The sequence below is a fragment of the Colossoma macropomum genome, unplaced genomic scaffold, assembly GCF_904425465.1.
Source record: "Colossoma macropomum unplaced genomic scaffold, Colossoma_macropomum, whole genome shotgun sequence".
Lineage (NCBI taxonomy): Eukaryota > Metazoa > Chordata > Actinopteri > Characiformes > Serrasalmidae > Colossoma > Colossoma macropomum.
This window is the reverse complement of record NW_023494800.1, coordinates 16,740,795-16,761,596: the sequence shown is the minus strand read 5'-3', so window position 1 is coordinate 16,761,596 and position 20,802 is coordinate 16,740,795. Positions and strand designations below refer to the sequence as shown.

Here is a 20,802-nt window from a genome sequence, read left to right as displayed (position 1 = left end):
TGTCCCTGTTCACATAATTAAGCCTTACTTTTCAGCCCCACTGAGGCCTTTGAGCTCATTTTGGACTAATTTTTGTAGTTTGGGGCCAACATGTGTTCAGAATTCAGTGTGACACTAGGGTGGAACCTGGAGAGAAGTTTAGCTGGAGCAGGTCCCATCAGAGCTCTGTAAATTATAGCTGAGCTCTATAGCCAGACTGCAGTGGTGCACTTGATTCTTCTCCCTTTCAGCCATTCATGAAGAATGCACAACAGTGAAAGGCTCCTCATGGGGTTCCTTAAGAAGTGACTTAGCAAAGGTTTGATATGGATGCTGTTGGACTGCTGATGTGGGTGGAGGTAATCTTAGCAGCCAGAGCCATTCATGAAGCGTCTTAGAATAGGAGAGCAGATCTAGGGCTGCAGCTGAGATCTCTATTAAGAGATGAGGAGGCTGCTCCGATATAGCAGTCCTACTCTGTATGTCTGGTTTAATCCTAGTCCTAAAGTACATTCTGTTTTAAGCTGTACTGACAAGTACTGACTCCTAAGCAATGTCTTTGGTTTTGGCATGTTTTAAAGGTGTGCACATGTCTTCTTTCTTCTACTTTCTTTTCTAGAGAACATTTCATGAGAATAGTGTCTTGTTTTTAAAGAAAGCTGATGTACAGTATTTTTTTAAAGTGGTGGTTGATACTTGAGTTCTTTCTTAGTCACACATCCAGATCCATGAGCTGCATTAAAGTTGAAACAGCTCCACCTCGCCACCCCTTGCCATATGACTCAATGTGAGAGCCATGTGGAATTATAATTGAGCCCAATTTATCATTCTGAGTGCAGCTGTAGCTTTTTGAACCACCATTATGCTCTTAAAGTAAAAGCAGTCTCGTCTACACATTCCCTTTCCGCCTCTCTCTAACACCCATGCACACCTAAAAGCAACAAAAATACACATATGCCTTGTTAAATCACAAATAAACACATCAAGCGCTTTGTTGTAGTTTTTGTTATATGACTAGATGTGATTGTGGTGGAAATAGAAGCAGGTGTTCTTGGTTCTTCTTCTAATTTCTTTCAGCAACAGAAGAAAAAACAAGCCAGAGTCTCTTTCTCAAAAATTGGAGGATAACTGCAATAAGATGTAGTACTGTATTACATACTTTGAAAATAAATCATTTGTCAAGATCCTGGTATGTTCTTATTTTATATGTTGTCTAGTTTATTCTGACCCATGGCCTTAGTTAGGATGCCTCTTACTTCGAGGGAAATTCAGCCTTAAGAGCTTATGTGCTTTTTATACAGACACAAAATTAGCTATATGAAAGAAGAAACTCTCAATGTTTGTGTGCACTGTGTTTCAAGGGTCAGTAAGACCTAGATCAAGGCCTTCCTCACTTTCACTTTATCAAAATCTCACTCTATCTCTCGCTCTTTTTTTTTTTCCTAACAGGCAGTATCCCAGATGCTGATGGCTTACCTCTCCCGTCTCTCAGCAATTGCTGATAATAAGATAAACTGTGGGCCAGCCCTCACGTGGATGGAGGTATTAACCTGACACTGGTATCGCTTTCCTCATTTCAAAGAGGCAGAGTATTGACAGAGGCTTTATTGTATCCTAGTGCTGTGTGGGTGCTAGGACATTATGAAGAAAAGCTTAAAGATTCATTAGCTTTTAGTAAAACAGCATTTCAATACCGCAATTAGCTTGAGTGCCACATTTTGAGTGAGTTGACACATCCTGTTTGTCTTCAGGTTGACAACAAAGGGAATCATTTGTTGGTGCATGAAGAGTCCTCCATCAATGTCCCCGCCATTGCAGCTGCTCACGTCATTAAACGCTACATTGCCCAGGCAGCTGATGAGCTGTCTTTTGAGGTGAGTAAGACGAGGTTGGGAAGTTCTACTGAGAAGTGAAGATCTAAGGAGGTATTGTAGTGGACAACTTAGTTTTTGTCAAAATATCCGACATGCAGAATGGGATTTTTGCTATTGTTCTGTAAAGTTTGTGCAACCTTGCAGCAGTTGCAGAGCACAATTATGGGCAGTGCATGGATAGGTCAATTCCTTATTGGCCACGGTAATGACCTGGCAGTAAAGGACGTTTGTAGTGACAAGTGACAAATGACTGTGCTGTCTTTCTCTCTCAGGTTGGAGACATTGTTTCGGTGATTGACATGCCTCCTAAAGAGGATACCACATGGTGGCGAGGAAAACATGGATTTCAGGTTTGTATTTTGCGGATGAACTTGCTCTACAATTACATTATAAACCTTACAAGTGTTTTGCTATTATCCTGTTCATGGTTGGTGGGCATATTGATGTTAGTGTATATGTGGAAAATTGATTGGTTATGTGTGAGCGAATCCCATTAATAATGATCAATGTTGAGTTGTGGTTGAACTTACTTTGCACTGAGCTCTGCAGGCTATAGGATTCTGTAATGGCGGACCATGGCTGTTTGATTTTCCAAGTGTTTGGCTCCTCATTGGCCCTGGGGAGCTCACACACTCTCAGCCAAGCAGGCAGGAATGCTGTGAATAAGGCCATGTTGGATTGGGCTCATGCTGTCTCGGTGTGTCGCAGAAGTGTGTGGGTAGAATGGCTCTTTTATATATGGCTCTGTTGATTTTTAGAGTTGTTGACAGTAGCTAATTAATTAGTTCTCTCCTCTTTTTTTGGAAGCGCTGACATTTACACTTACACGTTCTGCAAAAGTGAACTCGCCAGTCTTCCCTAATTGGACCCCAAAAATATGCCCAGCCTAGTTTACTCATGTCTTTCCCTCGTTATTTTCTTGTTTATATTCTACTTTATGGCAAGTCGTGCCGTTGTGATGTTCATTTGTTCTTAGTCCAGCAGTGAGGCAACATGTGCAAAGGCATGGCAGTGGCTATTGGTGGCAGATGTGTGGGATGCCCACCAGGGGGCAGTCTGGCTCAGGACTCTTGCAGACTGCAGCTGGAGGTCAGGTAGTCAGCATCTGTCTGGAGAGAGGATGAGCCAAAAACCACACCAGCTGTCACACAGAGACACACACAGCAAGCAGGGTTAGGGATTGTGCATGTATGTAATCAGGTTTAGTGGTAAGAAGGGTTGTGCTAGGTCAGCACTGGGGCTGGATCGAGGACTTTGCTGTTATAGACAAGCACCACTTGGTTCCTTCTAGGGTATAGTTGCAGTTTTATTTTGATAGAATCAGATTAACGAGTTGTTGACACTTGCGGTTCTTTCTTTTCTTCATATTGGTGACTGAGAGTTCAACTGAACTTTGGATCCTCACATGTGCCTCTTATCTACAGGTCTCTGAGCGTTCAAGATGTTGTTGTTGTCAGAACACACAGTGTTGAACTAATTCACTATTTGACTCCTCTCTCCATTTCATGGAAATTGAATATGAAACAATTCTTTAGAACTAGATCAGTTTTTCAGTAGAGTACTAGTGTACTAGAATACTGTGTAGTCCAGAACTTGGCCTAGTCCCTGTCTGGGAAACCGACCTCATATAAATTACTGTTCAAAAGTCAGACCACCCTTTCATTTATTTAATTTCCAGTCAAAATTGCTATTAAATTAATTACAAGTTATTCATTTTTCAGCATCAGGAAAAAAGCAGAAAACATATATTTACCAGAAAATTACACAGAAGCCTCAACAACTAAGTACAATAGATTTTTTTCAGTATTTAGTGTGTCCACCCTTTGCCTTTATTACAGCTTCTATTATTTTTGTTAGACTTGCTTTCAGTTTTTCAAACAATTCTGCAGAGACATTTGGGCTCACCTCCAAAGTTCAGTCTTACAAGTTAGTTGTATTTTTTGTCTTTCTCACTATCCAAGTAATCCCAAACACATTGTAGGGTGGCCAGTCCATTGTCCTTAGAACACCAACAGCTTCTTTGTTTGATTGGCAAATGTTGTTCTATTTTGTTTCACCCTTTCAGACAATAGAGTTTTTCCTTTCTCTCAAAGATGAAAGCTATAAGTATTGTTTGTTTGATGGTGACAGTTTTGGTTGTCTACCAGGTCTTACATATTACTAGGAGTCCCATTTTTTATATATGTTAATCATTTTTTAAACCCCTGTTTTGGAAACTTGTATTTTCACTCATGTATTTCTTACTTTCCCCTTCCACAAGTGGATTATCTTATATCTGATCTCCTCAGAAATATCTACTGGAAAGTGAATAACTTGTTCTTAAAGGTTGTTTTGACTGGAAATTAAATAAATGAAGGGTGGTCTCTGATTTATGTATGTTTTTCAGGAATCACCATCAGCAGCAGCTCTCAAACCATGTCTTACCAGAACCTTGTCCATTTGCTGGTCCATTTAGCTATTGCTAACATGGCATGGCACTGTTCTATGATATTACAGATAACTCATTAAGTGGGTCTTGGATGGTCGCTGGATGGATGGATATGATTGGTGGGCACGTCCGTTGAATTTTAATAGTGTTTAATAACATCTACCATTTTTAAACAAGCCCCACTTTTTTATATATGGCCGAAGCAGATTTAATAAACTGACAAAACAGAAAATTACTAAGTAATTTATTTGTGGCCTCCTTAGTGCCTCTCTGTGGCTCTGGCCCTTTGCGATTTACTATACTACAGCAAATTAAACTGTACTCAGCCATGCCTACTGTAAGTGCAAGAGCTTTCTTCAGCTACAGTTTTAATAATGTGACACTCCGTGTTGCTAATGATAAAACTAGACCATCATGAAAGTACTGCTCTGAGTCAAAGTCCACCTCATTTGAAGGCCTTGCCAAATTATTTATTTGCTTCATATATTAGTCACATTCCAAAACAAGCATTTCAGGCCAGTGACTAATGATGTCTTGCTGTAATGTTTGTTATTCTGGCTGTTATGCTTTCTGTGTTATGACACTGCTATAAGGGTCTATGTGCAAGGTGCTTTTTGTTGATGTGCAGAATGTGATGTGTTGATGCTTTAGCAATTTTCTCTTGCTCTCTGTAGGTTGGCTTCTTTCCCAGTGAGTGTGTGGAGCTGATTAACGACAAGGTCCCTCAGTCTGTCACCAATTCGGTGCCAAAACCAGGTACCAATATATAAACACACATATATGCACAAACTACCAATGCTGTTTGTCAAATAACAACCTCTGCATTTTACCTCTTGCAGTGAAAGTAATAAAAAACAGACCAGGTAACAGAAAAAAAACAAATGTCAGAAGTAATACTTGTGTGATTTGCTTACACACCATCTAAATCCTGTTCAAAGCTGTTGAGGATTTTACAGCATGTGTCATACTGTGTAAAAGCATATAGGCAATGTGTGTCTGATGGCGGTTAATGCTGTATGTGAGTGCTGCTGATTATGAAGAGAGATAGGGGACCTGTGCAGGAAATCTGAAGTGATGTGCTGAAGCAGCCGTGCAGCAAGCCTGTGTGGTATGGCTGTGTCTGTGAACAGGAACAGGTGCTGAGAGGAAACTCATGGATACTGTCAGATGAATCACTGCTCCTAGAGCCCTGTCAGACAGGAGAAGACTAAATGCTGTCATGTGATACTATACCGGTCGCTATTCAAGAGAATAATGGAGGAATATTTTTCACTTCTTGTGGCACAGTTTCCTAAGCTGTCATCTTGGGTTTCAAAACTCTGATAAAACTGAGATGCAAAATGTTTCATACCTCCAAGCATTCTGTCCACCATCTGCAGATAAAGTAATTTGTGCTCACTCTGAGCTTTCACTTCCAAATCTAGTTCTTTTTTCTTTCTGCCCTCTCTGCAAATTCTGTGACCTTATGCATTTGCAACAGTTCTTGTAAAGTTGTTTTTTTCCAACATTCAGTTGTTCAGAGTCATAGGGAGGAATCTTATGAGTATTCATGGATCATGCCATATAGAGTATACAGAACTCCTTTATTTACAGTACATTAAGCACACAGCTGATGTGGCCAAATGCTACAAAGACAGGCGAAATAAACCTCATGATTTAACGGAAGTGTGAAATGGAGTGTTTCAAACTCGGAACATTTACAGAACGAGTAATGAAATTTGTCATGTTTGGAGTGGTCTCAGTTCATGCTCAGAAAGCTTGAGAGGTCACTTTACATCATCTCTTGGACTGACCGCCCTGCCAAATACTCTAGAGGGCTTTCTAACATCATAAGCCTTTTGCTGAGATTCTGGCCTTTTCATGCTTCACATCAGTGCATGCTGGCATCCCCAAAGGAGTGACTCATCCTGACTCATCAAACTAATCAGTGTGCTGCCTCTGGGTGGGCAGAATATGCAGCCTGCGTGCTCTTCAGGGAACAATATCAGAACAGGGACATGATGACACGGCGCTATGCAATCAGCACATGAGCGAGTCTAGGGAAAAGAATAGCGTCATGCCTCAGGATGTGTTCTAAAACTGTTTTATCACAAAGGACAACATAACACTGGAATGCAGTACATGGTGTTTACATGCTTTACCACACAAGGAGCATAATAGCTTAAAAGCGCATATAAAGCTTTTTTTGGCTGCGGTTTTGCTTTTTACTTTACTGCTTGCATAATCACTGTTCTCCCAGTGGCCCATTGTCTGTGCTGTTGATGAGCTTGTTTAATGTGTATTTGCATGAGCGTGCTGTGCTCTCCCATGCATGTGTAATGACGTGTCATTGTGCCTCCTTCCACTGTACCCTCAGCGTCCCCCTGCTCTGGTCTGCGGCCGGCCTCCTGGAGTCTGTTCCCACCCTGTGCGTGCTGGTATTCTCCCTAAATGCTTCACCTCAATGACTCACTCTTTTACACTTTGTAAAAATCAAAAACACGCCTCCTTTCACACTTTTGCTCTCTCTCTCTCTCTCTCTCTCTCTCTCTCTCTCTCTCTCTCTCTCTCTCTCACTCGCTCTCGCTCGCTCTCGCTCTCTCTCTCTCTCGTTCTCGTTCTCCCGCTCACACTTGTTTTTGCTCTCTTACTCTCTCTCTTTTGCTCCCCTTCCTTCTTTCTTTCCCTCTCACTCCCCCTCTATTTTTCTTTCCCTCTTTCTCTTTCACTCTGTCTCTTTTTTCTTCCTTCTTCTCTCTCTCTCTCTCTCTCTCTCTTTCTCTCTCTCTCTCTTCTCTCTCTCATGCTTTTTTCCCCTCTTATTCTCTCCTACTCACCTACTGTTCTTCCCCCTCTCATTCACTCACTCAGCCTACACTTTTGCTCACTAGCTCGTGGTCACACTCTCTCTCTCTCTTACACATGCACATACACACACATGTACACACTCTGACTCCATCTTGCTTGCTCACTCTCTCTTTTACTCTTTTTTTTGCTCCTCTTCCCTCTTTCTGCTTTCTTTTTCCCTGTATCTCTGTCTGTTTTCCTCTCTTTCCCTTTTTCTGACTCTCTCTTGCACTCTCTCCTTTTCTCTCTCTCTTCCTCCTGTCTCTTGCACTCTTTTCTCTCCCACTCTCCCTTCCTCTTTCTCTCTGTCCCTCTTTCTTTCCCTCTGTCTTAATCTCTCTGTCTCACTCACTCTTTTTCCCTCTCTATGACTCTCTTTTTCTGTCCTCTGTCTCGCATTTTAATGCTTTCTCTCGCTGTCTTGCCCCCTCCCCCCTCATTTTTTCCTCTTTCTTCCTCCTCTGTCTCATGCTTTTCCCCTCTTATTCTCTCAGTCACTCTTTCTCTCTTGCTCTCTCCTGCCTTTTTTCTCAATCACTCTCACTTTCTCTCACTTTCTCTCTCTCTCTCTCTCTCTCTCTCTCTCTCTCTCTCTCTCTCTATATCTATCTATCTCATATAATCGCCTATGCTCTAGCATTGTCACTCGGTGACATTTCTGGTTCTCAGCACTACAGAGTACTCTGACCCACACACAGCACTCTTCCTTATAGTAGCCTAATCTGTTTTTCTTTCAGTGCGTTTTACTGCACTGGCTTGTTTATTATCAGTTTATGGCCCTCTCTGAACCGTTGTAAAACATTGCCTAATACATAGGGAATGCCCTTTTTTCCTCTCCTTCCAAAGTGTCAACTGCCAAACCAATGGAGAGTTTCAAGGGCGGCTGCTGTTAACATGTTCTCTAACAGGCTCCCTGGCTTCTCTCTCTCCTGCATGCAGATTTGGAGATGGAAAGTGTAAAGCAGGACAGTGCATGGGTGCCCGACCCATTAAACCCCTACAGGCTGAGCTCAGGTAGACCAAACAGTTTCTCTGTGTACCTAACCACCAACTAATCCACTGCTGTGCTTCTCTGCACAGTCACTGCCCGAGCCTTTACAGAGTCTTCTTGAAAACCACTGACATTAGTCTGTAGTTAGTCACGAATCTGTCTTAAAATCACTACTCCACTAATTTCACAATGGGTAGTCCATATAGGAATTCTCATTACACTTATCTGTGTGCTTCTTATCTGTACTCTTATGTTTTGCTAGTGCTGGGCATTGTATTGTCTACATCAGTTTGCCAATATTGAATTTAACCAAAGTTTAACTTTAGCAGTACTGATGGATAACAAAAACTTAATTAAATGCAATGTATGTAATTTGCTCTGGAATAGCAGTTCAAAAAATGATTAGGTAACAGGTAATTTGATAATCTGGTTTCTGTCTGGTTAAAGAAACTGTTTAAACTTCTTATAGTTCATATTTTACATTGATTTTTAAAAACTGTAAAATTTTATCTTAAAAATCTCAAATAGCAGATCATTATTTAAGCATGCAGTACTTAAAGTGCTTGAATATCATCTGATTCCATTATATAAATTACCTTGCAAAAGCGTTCAGAGAAAATTCTGTGTAAGCCATTCATCAGGGTAGTAAGCTTTTGTTTGTTAAAAAAACCTTTAACATTAGTATTAATACAAACAGCGGTACATAGTGGTTGTGTGTCTGTCAGTGAGTTAGCTTAAAGGAATAGTTCAGGAAAAAATCTAATTTACACAAATCTCCGCTTATGCCAGATGTAGTCAGTCAGAGAAGACATGTTAGGAGTCTAAACTTTAGTTCTTTAGTTTTAAACTGGAGCTGCAAGGCAAACAAAATAACAGTAAGTCGTTCTCTGTCCGAAAACACATTGATTATTCTGTGCGACCTTAAATGTGGTCTGGATATGGTTGGACAGTATGACAATATTTATCGCTATTGTTATAAATTACATCAAAATATGTCACAGTATGCTTTTACTAGCATATCATGGTTACTGTCAGTACTTAAACACTTCCCATCTGCATATTTGATTACAAAGACAGCATGATTAGTCCTGCTTAATTGGATATAGTGCAGTGAAATGTTAAATAGAAATAATTGTATTCATAATTTTTGACTACTTTTTCAAAGAGGTACTACTTTGGTCCAATTTATCAGTTTAGAAAATAAGATAAAAATATTTATTGTGTATAAGTTCTTGAAGTATCGTGGTGTTACATTTTTGCCTTTAGATCTGAATGTGGTTTGATTGAGTAGAGAAGTTTTGGTGTATTGCTGCAGAAATTATTTGGGCTGTTTGGTTGACTAAGTTCTAGTGTTTGTTAGCAGTGCCACTTGCAGCTCCAGTTCTAAACTAAAGAAGCAAAATTTGGACTTAAGACTTGTTTCGGTTGGTCGACTGTATCTAGGGTAAGTGGAAATTGTGGAAATTAGATTTTGTCAAAGTATTTTTTAATCATTTCCAAACCTCTTCTTGAGAAAGCTCAGTAGTTACAGTCAAAATTCAGTACCAAGTTTGGCCAGTCAGTCCTTCATTAAATTACATCAGATGTTCTGATGATGAAATTGACAAATTGATGTGATGGCTGGAGTGCACTGAAAAGTCAGGAACCAAGCTTGTGTTTTTATAACTGTTTTTCTAACCAAGATATTTATAACTTCTTTCTTAAGCTTTTGTACAATATTGTATTTGGAAAATATTGGTACATGGAATGTAATCAATACTGCCCAGTACTAGGTGTGAAAAGTTCTGGCCTTTTCACTTTTTGGCTCACTCTGTCCTTTGTCTGACTTTCAACCTTCCACTTGTCCACTTATCTTCAGTGACATTCACCTTTATACTTCCTCTTTTTTAAAATGTATAATGTGCTGTGCTTTGCATTTTACTGAGGCCAACTCAACAGTTAATGTACCTGTGCCCAAATTTCTCTCCATCAGTGTTTTTCTAATCTGCCCTACTTCTGACATCATGTCCGCATTTGCAGCCGTGCTCTTTAATATCCATCTATAAGCAGTTGTGATCCAGCTGCATTGGTAGAATGCTGGGCTTTCACCGTCTCAAAGCTGATTTACTAAACACTGTCAAAGCAGAGCTATAAAATAATTCCAGCTTTGTCCTATGACAATATGAACTACAGTCTCTTTGTGGTGTCTGAAATACCACATTCTTGTAGGCTACCCTGGTGTGTTCAAATACAAGCTTTTCTTCAGCTCCCCAGCAGGTGGAGAGTGTTCAGGCTGTCTGAAGTCTGTCTGAACTGGCAGAGCTTTATGAATCATTCACTCAGTGTGACTGTCTTGAGACTGGCATGCCCTGAGTCAATGGTTAAGCTTATCTTTTCTTTGCCTGCTTATAGTAATTCAGTGTTAAATTTCATTTTGCTAATCTTTCCAAGCCAGGTCGTTTACAGGATTTGTATATCATATAATTGTTTCAGTTCATCAGAGTGCTGTACTTCACACACAGAATGTTTTGTTGTGGAGCCCCAGTTAGAGTAAGTTTAGCCTTCAGTCTGAGCAGGTGCTAGTCCAGATGTTGCTTCTTTGACTCTCTCTGCATCGTTCACTTCCTTGTGGAGCAGCAGTATCTTCCTCTCATAGGAGCAAAGGGCAGCTGTGCGTGTTAACAAGCCAAGACAGCTGAGTGTGACTGTGAGAGACTGTTGAAGGAACACATAGCAGTAACTGTCCTCTTCTCCTAGGCGATATCGTCCATTTCCTGCCTGACCTGTTCTCAACGTGTGTGTGTGTGAGAGAGTGAGTGAGTGAGTGAGTGAGTGAGAAGTGTATTGTGCATAAAACTCCTGTAATGGGAAAACGGATCTGTGGCTCTACTGCAGCCTCTCTCTCTCTCTATCTCTCTCTCTATCTCTATCTCTCTCTCTCTCTCTCTCTCTCTCTCTCTCTCTCTCCCTCTCCCTCTCCCTCCCTCTCCCTCGCTCTCTGTCTGTCTGACTGTCTTGCGAGTGGTTTTGAGCAGTATTTTAATTTGGTTTCATATTAAACAATAACTCTTTGTACTGTGTACTCTGTTATTTGAAAGCTGTAATAATGTACAAGTACGCTGGTAAATGGGTTTTATTTAATTAGCACATACAGTGTTAGTGTTAAACAGACCAGTGTTGACCTCCCCTCCTTTTAGTTTCAGATAAGTATACAGCACTGTGCAAAAGTCAGAGACCACCGTATATTTATTTAAATGTATTATATAAGTGATTAAAACCAGAGTTTCCAAAACTGGAGTTTAAAGAATTCTAAGATATGGAGAAAATGGGGCTCTCAACAGGCATGCAAGACCTGATAGGCCACCACTTCTGGTGTCGTCAGATATTTCAAGTTTTCATCTTAGAAAGAAAGAAAATCAAGCTCAGCTCTTGTTTCATGTCTGAAAAATTCACAGGTGTTTTTGTCCGTCCTTTCACTGTGTGAAGACAACTCTATGCTGTGAGTCTGAAAAGTGTAGCTGTCAAGAAGCTGTTACTGAAAAAGAAAGTGCATAAATAAAGCAAAGATTGTTGGTGTTCTCAGAACAGTGGACTGACCACCCCAAAGTCCAGACCTCAGCATTATCCTATGTGTTTGGGATTACTTGAATTGTGAGAAACAGAACTTACAACCAACTTTTAAGTGTGAGTTCACAAGATGAAGAAAAATACCCCTGCAGATTTCTTTGGGAAACTGATAGTAATTCTCCCAAAAAGAATGGAAGCTGCAATAAAGGCAAAGGGTAAACACACTCAATACTGAAAAAATATATTTGTTATGATTGTATTATTACATTATAATTATATTAGTTATATTATGTTTGTTATAATTATATTTACTTTCTGTGTGATTGTTAAATGTTTGAATTTTGTAGAGTTCTGTAGGTTATATATAAATAGTTTAATTCATTATTGATACACTTGAGCGCCTGGATGTAGCAGAAATGTTTTGTCTAGTTTATCGTTCAGCACTTAAGCAACATAGGCTATGACATAGTTTATAGCAGTTAATAGAAGACGAGGTTTTCCTTGTCAGTGGCTGAATGGAGCTTGGCCTTTCAGTAGAAGGCGTGGCTTTAGTTAGCGTTTAGCAGTATGAGATACGTTGATAGTTCTGAGTCAGAAGAGCTATTGGCCATAAAAAGTAAATATTTCAAATGCCATTTAACCTGTCTACAACAACAGTGCTGTTGTAGAAAGTAAGTATTTGACTATAAAAAGCATAGATAAGCAGGGAGGGTTTGGCTGTGCTGCTGGAGTGCATGTGTTTTATAGCTGTAGACGGGGCTGAAAGCTTTCCTCTGGATCTGTGCATGGTGGTGGGAGCGGTTTGGCTTAGTCCGCCCAAATCATCGACTTCTTTACGGGCTTCCGTGGCTGAAAGCTGATACTGGGGGCTGGACAACTACTGAGGGGGAAAAAATGCAAAAGGGGGAAAAAGCTGACTGTAAGTTTACACCGGGTGAATGGAGCTGTGGTTGCGGTTATTGCTGTGCTGGCCGGCCAGGCTCAGGTTTCATCTTAGTCTTACTCTTAGTCTGAACTTGAGCTGAAGCAAAGTCCCTTTTCAGGTAAGAGTTATAGTTATTTTCTGTATATTATCCTGGACATTTAGCATACTCTGTTGACTTGAGCTGGCTGTTTTTTCTTTATTGTCTGAAGTTAAGCTGAAGGCTAAAGAGTTAGTCTGTACAGTAGTTTGAACTTGATGTTCTGTTTCCATTTATTGTACTTTAGCACTCATATCTCAGTAGATTTTAATTTGGGTTCTTGTTTTTCTCTCCGCATTATTTCACCACAAATGACCCAGCGTATGGCTACACTCTCCATGAATTATTTCCTTAGAGAAGCAGCAGGCATGGCTGTCAAATTGTGAGAGCAGAGCTGTTAAATGATTTTTTTCGGCTTGGTTTAAATATTCAGTATATTTTCTTTACATGATAAATGGCTTGTCTGTAGGTATACTTTTGTGTACTTGTTTAAAATATAATTTCCCTGCATTTGGACACAGTAAGAGGCGAGGCGAGGGACGTTTCATTTCTAAATCCCAATTTGCCAGTGTAATGCCTGTGCATAAGATACATATTTGCATATATTGCAAATGACAGGGCACATTGCACAAATTTTAAATGTGGTGTAAACCGTTTGAATAGAGCAGCTCATGGTAATTCTTTCCGATCCAAACTCTGTGATATTCATTAGTAGAGCACATTGTATCGTTTTGTCTCCTCAGACAGGGTTTGGTACAGCCTGGGACAATCACTCATTCTGCAGCATAAATGACACACTTGCTGTGCTAACAAACACTCCTTGCCTGCAGCTTCTCTGGGCCCTTGAGTTGGCTGGCTATGCCAGAAGTGGATCTGTGAAATCCATATCTGTGACTTTACTGGCCCTTGAAAAGTAGAACAGGAAATACTTGTGATGGAATCTTAACCCTTTGAGAAAATTCTTTAACTGTTTTTAACAAGAAGAATATAACAAAATGGGGCGCAGTTAGAATGGCTTTGAAATGTCCCATCATGAATAAATTTCCAGTCAATATGTCAAAAAATAGGCTGCAGATAAATGAGGCACAAAAAATCCATTTTCAATGTCAACTTCAGATCCTGTTTTGTCCATTGTGGTTTCACTGTAATGGAAGATTGCATATGTCCTTTTAGTTAGTTCGGAATGGAATGCGTTTAACAGAGACGGAGAGTGATTGCAATTATTCCGGTAACGTCACTATGTCAAAGTGTGCATACACTCACACGCACTCAGTTTGAGTCTGTCACTTGTGAGGCCCAATGATCACAACAGTTATGATAGCTCAGACTTTGGCTCTTTATAGTTTCCACATGTGTTTCAAGCAACAGCTGACTTTCTGATCTGAACAGCTTCTCGATCCAGACAGTTCCCTGGGATATTCTGGGAATGTTTTCTGTGTGAAAACGGGGGAAAAGAAGTAGTAAAGCCAAGATGGCCTTCTAGTTTAAATACTTTATATGTTTTTATATTATGAAAATAAGACATATGGTTTTGTACACTACCTTAGTTCAGAAACAAAAGTGTTTAAAGAATTGGTTTCACTTGAGTCTTAGCACTGTAGGTGAAGTTGTTTTTATTTTCCAGTGAGCTACATGGCATTTCTCTGTTCATTATCCTCCTGCCCATGTTTCCTCTAGTTAGTCCAAGAACTGCTCATGCAAATTACACATCAGCCTTCTGGATTTCATTTGCATGGCTGTGAAGGTCAGCACTTAATGTCAGTAAAGGCAGCATAGCAGACCAAACATTCTGATGTCCAGCACTGTATTTCATTCTGCTTTAAGAATCAGATGAATGGAAAGCTTTATTCACAGCTTCATAAACCTAACATTGTGTAATTAGAGCTTGGCAGTCACACTGTGTAGGCTATTTCATAACTGAACCCCCGAGAGCATTTTGTAGTGTTGTAATATTTGTTAGGTAGGTAGTTGCTCCATGTGGGCTACTGGCTTTTTGCATTCTTCTGGTGGAAATTACTTTATATCATGAATCCTAAGAGGAGGGGGAGTGGACAACTCAGGTCAGTATTGCTTTGCCAGCTATACAATAACCAATGCCCAAATAACTTGAAAGAGGATGAAGTGTCCTCGTTTAGGTCCATTTTTGGGTGAATGCAGTAGTTCTGCTCTGCTGGAGGATCAGCCTATTGTTATTCAGAGCTGTGTTAGCAACAGTTTTCAGTAGAGGATTTAGGAAATTCCTTTTTCGACAGAACAGCAAAGGCTGTGATGGTGGTAATCCTTTATTCTCCAAATCCAAGATGTTATAGCCTTTAATTTCTGTCTAAATTCAGTCCATGTAGGTGATAAATTCTGTTCATCCATTTAGTGTACATTAGGTCAAAAGGTGTCCGTCATGCATCACTTTAATAAGATTATTATCTCAAATTGTTTTTTAGTGTCCAAGAAGCACGGGAAATTGATCACATTCCTGCGCACCTTCATGAAGTCCCGGCCCACCAAGCAGAAGCTGAAGCAGCGAGGGATCCTCAGGGAGAGGGTGTTTGGCTGTGACCTGGGAGAGCACCTCCTCAACTCAGGCCATGACGGTAAGTTCTTAAAGCCCCTGCTGGCCTGTAAAACAGACCTTGTTCTATAACTCATGGCTTGGGTAAAAGGGAGGTCATGCTGCCCATGTTATGCGTGGTTTGGCTTGACTCCAGCCACAGTGAGTAATTCTGCCTGTGTGGCCTAGAAGACACACTCAACCTCCAGCACCTCTTCTGGCTACGCCTGCTTGGTTTAGTTACCACAGCAACTGCTTGGCTCAAAGGGGTGTAAAGGTCAGATGGAATGGTTTGGAAGGCAGTGTCTGAAGATTTCTTCTTCATTGATTCAAAGCTCCCTGGCAGCTTTCAGCTCTTGGTCTGTTTGTTAGTCTACGAAATCTGCCCTGAGCTATTGCCTACCCTCAGAACCCACGGCTTGTCCTTTTCAAAGGGTGCCATGCAACTTGAGAAGCCTTTGCAAACATTTTTACAGTTAAAGGATGAAAAAAAAGGAAAGAGTCTTGGGTTTTTCCTTAAATGTTGGTTAATACTGTTACACAGTTACAAGCTTTCTTAATCGACCACGTGTAGGATAAAACTCCCTCAGTAACTACTAAATTCTGAAAATCATAAAAAAGCTGATAATAAATAAAAGTTTACTCCTGTGTGTAGGCTATACCTTTGCACTGTCGTTTATAAATGTTTTTGTCATTTTAAAAAACTGTGGCTGCAGATGCCGTCAGCATGCCAGCAGGGACTTTTTATTTCTGTTGTTGTGCTGAATTTTGTATATCGAGCAAGATGTTGTGTTTTCAAGTGCTATCAAACCTGGTGCTACAGATGCTAAGAATATGCTCAAGGTACATTTGAAGTTTGTTGTTCCTCGAAAGATTTGATCTTTTTGCTCTCCTCAGTGTTTACCTGCCTCACCCCAGGCCAGGAGCACATATCTTTGAAGTCTGTGTGTGTTTTAGGAGTTTGATGTCAGACCATATATTCAGTCCCAGACATTCTCATACAAAGATGACACTGACTTAACTTTCCCTTCAAATATTCCACACTTAGCGTAAGGCAATATTAATATCACGTAATTTCAAAACTCTTTAGACTTTTTACTTATAGATCTGGAAATTTAACTGACAAACCATGGCTTCATAAATGTAAGAGTACACTCGCCTTTTGTCTCTCTAATTTAGAACCCTCAAAGAGGTGTGCTTTTAACTCTGTTTATATTCCATCTCTTAGAGAATGCAGCATTTTCATCCTTATGGGTACATTTGAGGTGGCTCAGAAAGGGTTTTATATGGCCTGCGGATTTTCCGCTGCAAACTGCTATGTCAGGAATTCAGTTGAACAGCTGCTTCCGAGAGGGTCTGAGTCTCACTCATCATCCGGATAACGTTTGTTAGGAGTAAGAGGCCAGGCAAGGGTGTCTGTCTCTGATCGGTCTACTCTTGAATGAGACATTGCAAGGCCAAGTTGGATGTCTGCTGTTTGTCTGGTGTCACTGCAGTGCAAATATTTTTGATGAAAGAGACAGTCCTCTTTTTTTTAAGGCTTATCTTATAATCTTGCCCAGAATATTTTTTGTCACTTTTTTATGTGATTGGTGTCCTCTGTGTCCACTATGTGAAATCTAAGAATATTTTTCTTCTTTTGCAAACTAATCCAGACTAAAAAATGCCAAACATGCATTGGGTATATTCACAACTAAAATGATGTATATAGAGAATGAATAGTTAACAGTTAAATGTAGCCTGCATCTAGAATACTGACATACAGTCTTATACTGTTTATCTTGTGCTGTATAGTATTTTGCAGAATATTTTAAATCTTTTTTCAATATGCGTAAGGTTTGTACCTTAAATTTCAATAAAGAACTTACCTAAAATTAACAGTAACAATGTTACTAACACTTCATTTCAATCTCTAGTTCCCCAGGTACTCAAGAGTTGCACAGAGTTCATTGAGAAGCATGGAGTTGTGGATGGAATGTATCGACTCTCTGGGATCGCCTCCAACATCCAGAAACTGCGGTATGAGAAAGAAACTAAGCTGAAAATTACAGAAGCACACTACTCTGTAGATCTGATCTGCTCATGCAGAATTCTAGATTGCCAGTGAAATAGTGGAAGTAGTTTTGGGAATATGATGCCCTGAACACATAGGTTTATATTAGTCTCTGTTATATGTATGTAGCTGTGTGTTGATTTTGAGATAATACTGCTATGTTATTGTTGTTTATTTGGACAGTTTATGCAAACCTCAATTTTAAAAAGAGACAGCATGGAAAATGATAATAAAAACAGAAAGCAGTGATTAGTACATTCTGTTTGACCTGTTTCAAACTGAAAACAGTAAAATACTTTTTGAATTTTTTCAGGCATTGATGGGTGCACGGGGAGCACTGGCTTTTGAACTTTATTCTGGTAACAGTACAGATGGTGCTTTTCTTCTTTGGCCTAGAAAACAACATCCATTATTTCAATAAGACAATCTAAAAACTTAACAGTGACATGTTTATTGACAAATATTTATGAAAGTATTCCCAACCCCGTGTGGTGCTATCCATCACAGAAGCATGCTGGTTTTTATTGCAGTGCTGTATGAGGAATCTGTAGTCACAGGGACTCAGTTGTTGTTTTCAGCCTTGCCCTTTATGCACAGACATTTCTCTAGATTCTCTGTAACCCTTGACAGTATTCAGTGTAGAGGGGGATTTAAATACTTACAATCTCTCATTAAGGAGCGTTGTTCCTAAACTGTTGGATTTTTTGTGGATGGGTGTTTTGGCAACGTGGCGAGACTCAACCCATCCTTGCTCAGAAAGGACAAGGTCTTTCCTGTATGCTCCTTTTTTACCCAAGCATGATTGCTTCGCTTGTTTAACAATGTTCCTAGTCTTAAACTGTATTTGTCTCAACTTTTTTGGAATGTGTTGCAGGCATCAATTTCAGCTACATACATTGGGTATAAACCTAAAATGATGTATATAGACAGACAATTTCAGATTGTACGTACATTTATGAAATCATTGAAGTTAATAAGGTAAAACAATAATTATCTTGTCTTTGTGTTGTCAAAGTAGATTTTAAAATAGCTGATTTCTGATGTTATTAGCATTTCACATACTGCCTCAACCTTTTTTGGAAGGTTTGTACTTGACACAACAAAAAGTAACTTTAATATACAGTATATATGCGTATTTCTGAATGTTGTCAAAACATTGAATAATAACTTTATTTCCATTAAAGGTTGCACGTTTCTCTCAGTTGCAACGTTGCCAAGTCAACTTGTAATTGTAATTTTTTCCCCTTTAGGCATGAATTTGATTCAGAGCAGATCCCAGACCTGACGAAAGATGTTTACATCCAGGACATCCACTGTGTGGGCTCACTCTGCAAGCTGTACTTTCGAGAACTGCCCAACCCACTGCTTACTTATCAGCTCTATGAGAAATTCTCAGTAAGCACTTCTGTCATTGAGACAGTATCGCTTTAAAGCAGCACAACAGACACGCACTTTCACATCCAAATGTTCTGTGTTTGATGGAGGCTTTTGTATCGGGAAAAACATGAGTGTCCATATTTCACTGCGGTTAAATCTTTGTGGTGTCACGTCTTAGTATGAAAAGAAGTTATTGTCGCTTATCTAAGTTAAGCAAGTACAGGCCCTGTATTAATGTTTGAAACCTTTTTATTATGTTGACCATTTAAAAGTCATTTGGATATGCAAAAAGCTGGGCTGATTTTATTTTCAGAGGCGAGACTCTCAGTTTATCCATATGCAAAATAGAACAGGAACATTTACAGCTTCTCAAGATAAAAGCCCTCTGCAAATAAAACAAGCAGGGGTAAAGAAGGCACAAATGTTTCCAGGTTGCTATGGGAGCACGGAAATAGAGATGGCCATTGAAGGTGGGGTTGAGTCCTTTGCTTTTATGTACTTGGCTCAGTAAAGTGGTGTGAAAGTGCAGTGCTCTGCTTGGGCTGGGTGAAAGAATGGTTGTTACTGGTGTTTTTAAAAGGACCACTGGTCAACATCGACACTGATTCAGCTTCCCTCCTCCCTACCCCCCTCCCCACCCCTTTAGGAGGCAGTGTCAGCAGCTACAGATGAGGAGAGGCTGATCAAAATACATGATGTCATTCAGCAGCTGCCTCCTCCACATTACAGGTAAGAGAATGGTTGCAGTGCCCCCTGCAGGCTTTCATGGTACATTTCTTCAGAGAATTTCCTGCTCCGTCCCTCCGTTTACAAATAATACTTGTAAAAATATAATTTGTAAGCAAAAGTTTGTTGGGGGGGGGTGAATTTGGTATCAATTGCTTTAATACAAAACAAAGCCAGTTCCTTAAAAAAAAACAGTAAATGTAATGTCAGCTTTTTCAGGTTAAGTAGATTTGATTAAAATATTTTAATTTGTTTGTCAATCTCTTTTTAGAACCTTGGAGTTTCTGATGCGGCATTTGTCACGACTGGCAACTTTCAGCTATGTCACCAACATGCACAGTAAGAATCTGGCCATTGTTTGGGCTCCCAACCTGCTGAGGTAAGCTTTACTACTGCTCACATACGTTTGTAGAGCTTATTTAAATTTTATGCACTTTGTTGCAATAACCTGTTGTTTATATCTTATCAGGTCTAAGCAGATAGAGTCTGCATGCTTTAGTGGAACAGCTGCCTTCATGGAAGTACGAATACAGTCAGTGGTGGTTGAGTTTATTCTCAACCATGTTGATGTTCTCTTCAGCCCTAAACTGAGCTCACTTATCAGAGAGGGAGCAGGTATGTGAGATAAATGACCGAAAAGGAATTGTTCATCCTGAATTTGAATAAATGTTTTTTTTCAAATACATGCTCAATTGTTGCATATTCATTTTTCTGTTACTGTTCTTTCTCTTTGCTTTTGTAGGTCACAACTCTTTGTCTCGTCCTAAATCGCTGCTGGTGCCCTCTCCTTCCACAAAGCTGCTAACGCTAGAGGAAGCTCAGGCACGCACTCAAGCCCAGATCAACTCTCCTGTCACTGCAGATAGCAAATATATTGAAGTGGGTGAGGGACCTGCTGCTTTACAGGGCAAATTCCACACAGTCATTGAATTCCCCACTGAGAGGTTTGTTAAATTACTATTAAAATATACATAAATGTCCATTTTTTTGTTATTTTAATAAACAAATTGTACAAATTTTGTACAATGGGGGTTTATTTCATGTTACTTCTTCTCCTGTACAGAAAAAGACAACCTATAAAGTCAAAGAAGTCTCCAGTTGGTAGTTGGCGATCATTCTTTAACCTTGGCAAGTCTTCCTCTATGTCTAAGCGCAAACTGCACCGCAACCCTAGTGAACCTAATGAACTCAAAGCCATGGCATTAGCAGGAGGTAGAGGAGATACTGGCACACTTCGATCTGCCAAAAGTGAGGAGTCCCTCAGCTCACTACACAATGTTGAAGGTAAGTTTACCCACATGATTTACTTGTATTGAAAGTGATTGTCTGGCTGTTCTTTCTTTGAGGTTTTTTTTTGTTTTTTTTTATTTATTTATTTTTTTGGGTTAGCACTTTATTCATTCAGCTATTCAACATAGACAATACTTACCTTTGTTTTCCAAACAAAAGCAACAATAAAAAAAGTGATTGCACTAAACAAAATGTTGAGGGATAA

General features: G+C 39.8%; 1 protein-coding gene across 5 annotated transcripts in view; it reads left to right on the top strand.

The window, feature by feature from the left end:
• The window catches only part of arhgap32b (Rho GTPase activating protein 32b), a 99,794-nt gene that overhangs the window by 72,473 nt on the left and 6,519 nt on the right, over positions 1 to 20,802 (top strand). For 2 of the 5 annotated variants that reach the window (XM_036587849.1, XM_036587852.1), the window contains 14 exons: positions 1,429 to 1,521; positions 1,731 to 1,853; positions 2,126 to 2,203; positions 4,956 to 5,037; positions 6,638 to 6,688; positions 8,047 to 8,121; positions 15,045 to 15,194; positions 17,068 to 17,170; positions 18,455 to 18,599; positions 19,228 to 19,310; positions 19,579 to 19,686; positions 19,777 to 19,922; positions 20,050 to 20,251; positions 20,371 to 20,591. In XM_036587849.1, the coding sequence (XP_036443742.1) occupies positions 1,429 to 1,521; positions 1,731 to 1,853; positions 2,126 to 2,203; positions 4,956 to 5,037; positions 6,638 to 6,688; positions 8,047 to 8,121; positions 15,045 to 15,194; positions 17,068 to 17,170; positions 18,455 to 18,599; positions 19,228 to 19,310; positions 19,579 to 19,686; positions 19,777 to 19,922; positions 20,050 to 20,251; positions 20,371 to 20,591 (1,660 nt within the window). Of the gene's footprint in view, positions 1 to 1,428; positions 1,522 to 1,730; positions 1,854 to 2,125; positions 2,204 to 4,955; positions 5,038 to 6,637; positions 6,689 to 8,046; positions 8,122 to 12,202; positions 12,688 to 15,044; positions 15,195 to 17,067; positions 17,171 to 18,454; positions 18,600 to 19,227; positions 19,311 to 19,578; positions 19,687 to 19,776; positions 19,923 to 20,049; positions 20,252 to 20,370; positions 20,592 to 20,802 lie in introns of those variants that run through there. The other 3 variants (XM_036587850.1, XM_036587851.1, XM_036587853.1) reach the window with 3 other exon arrangements.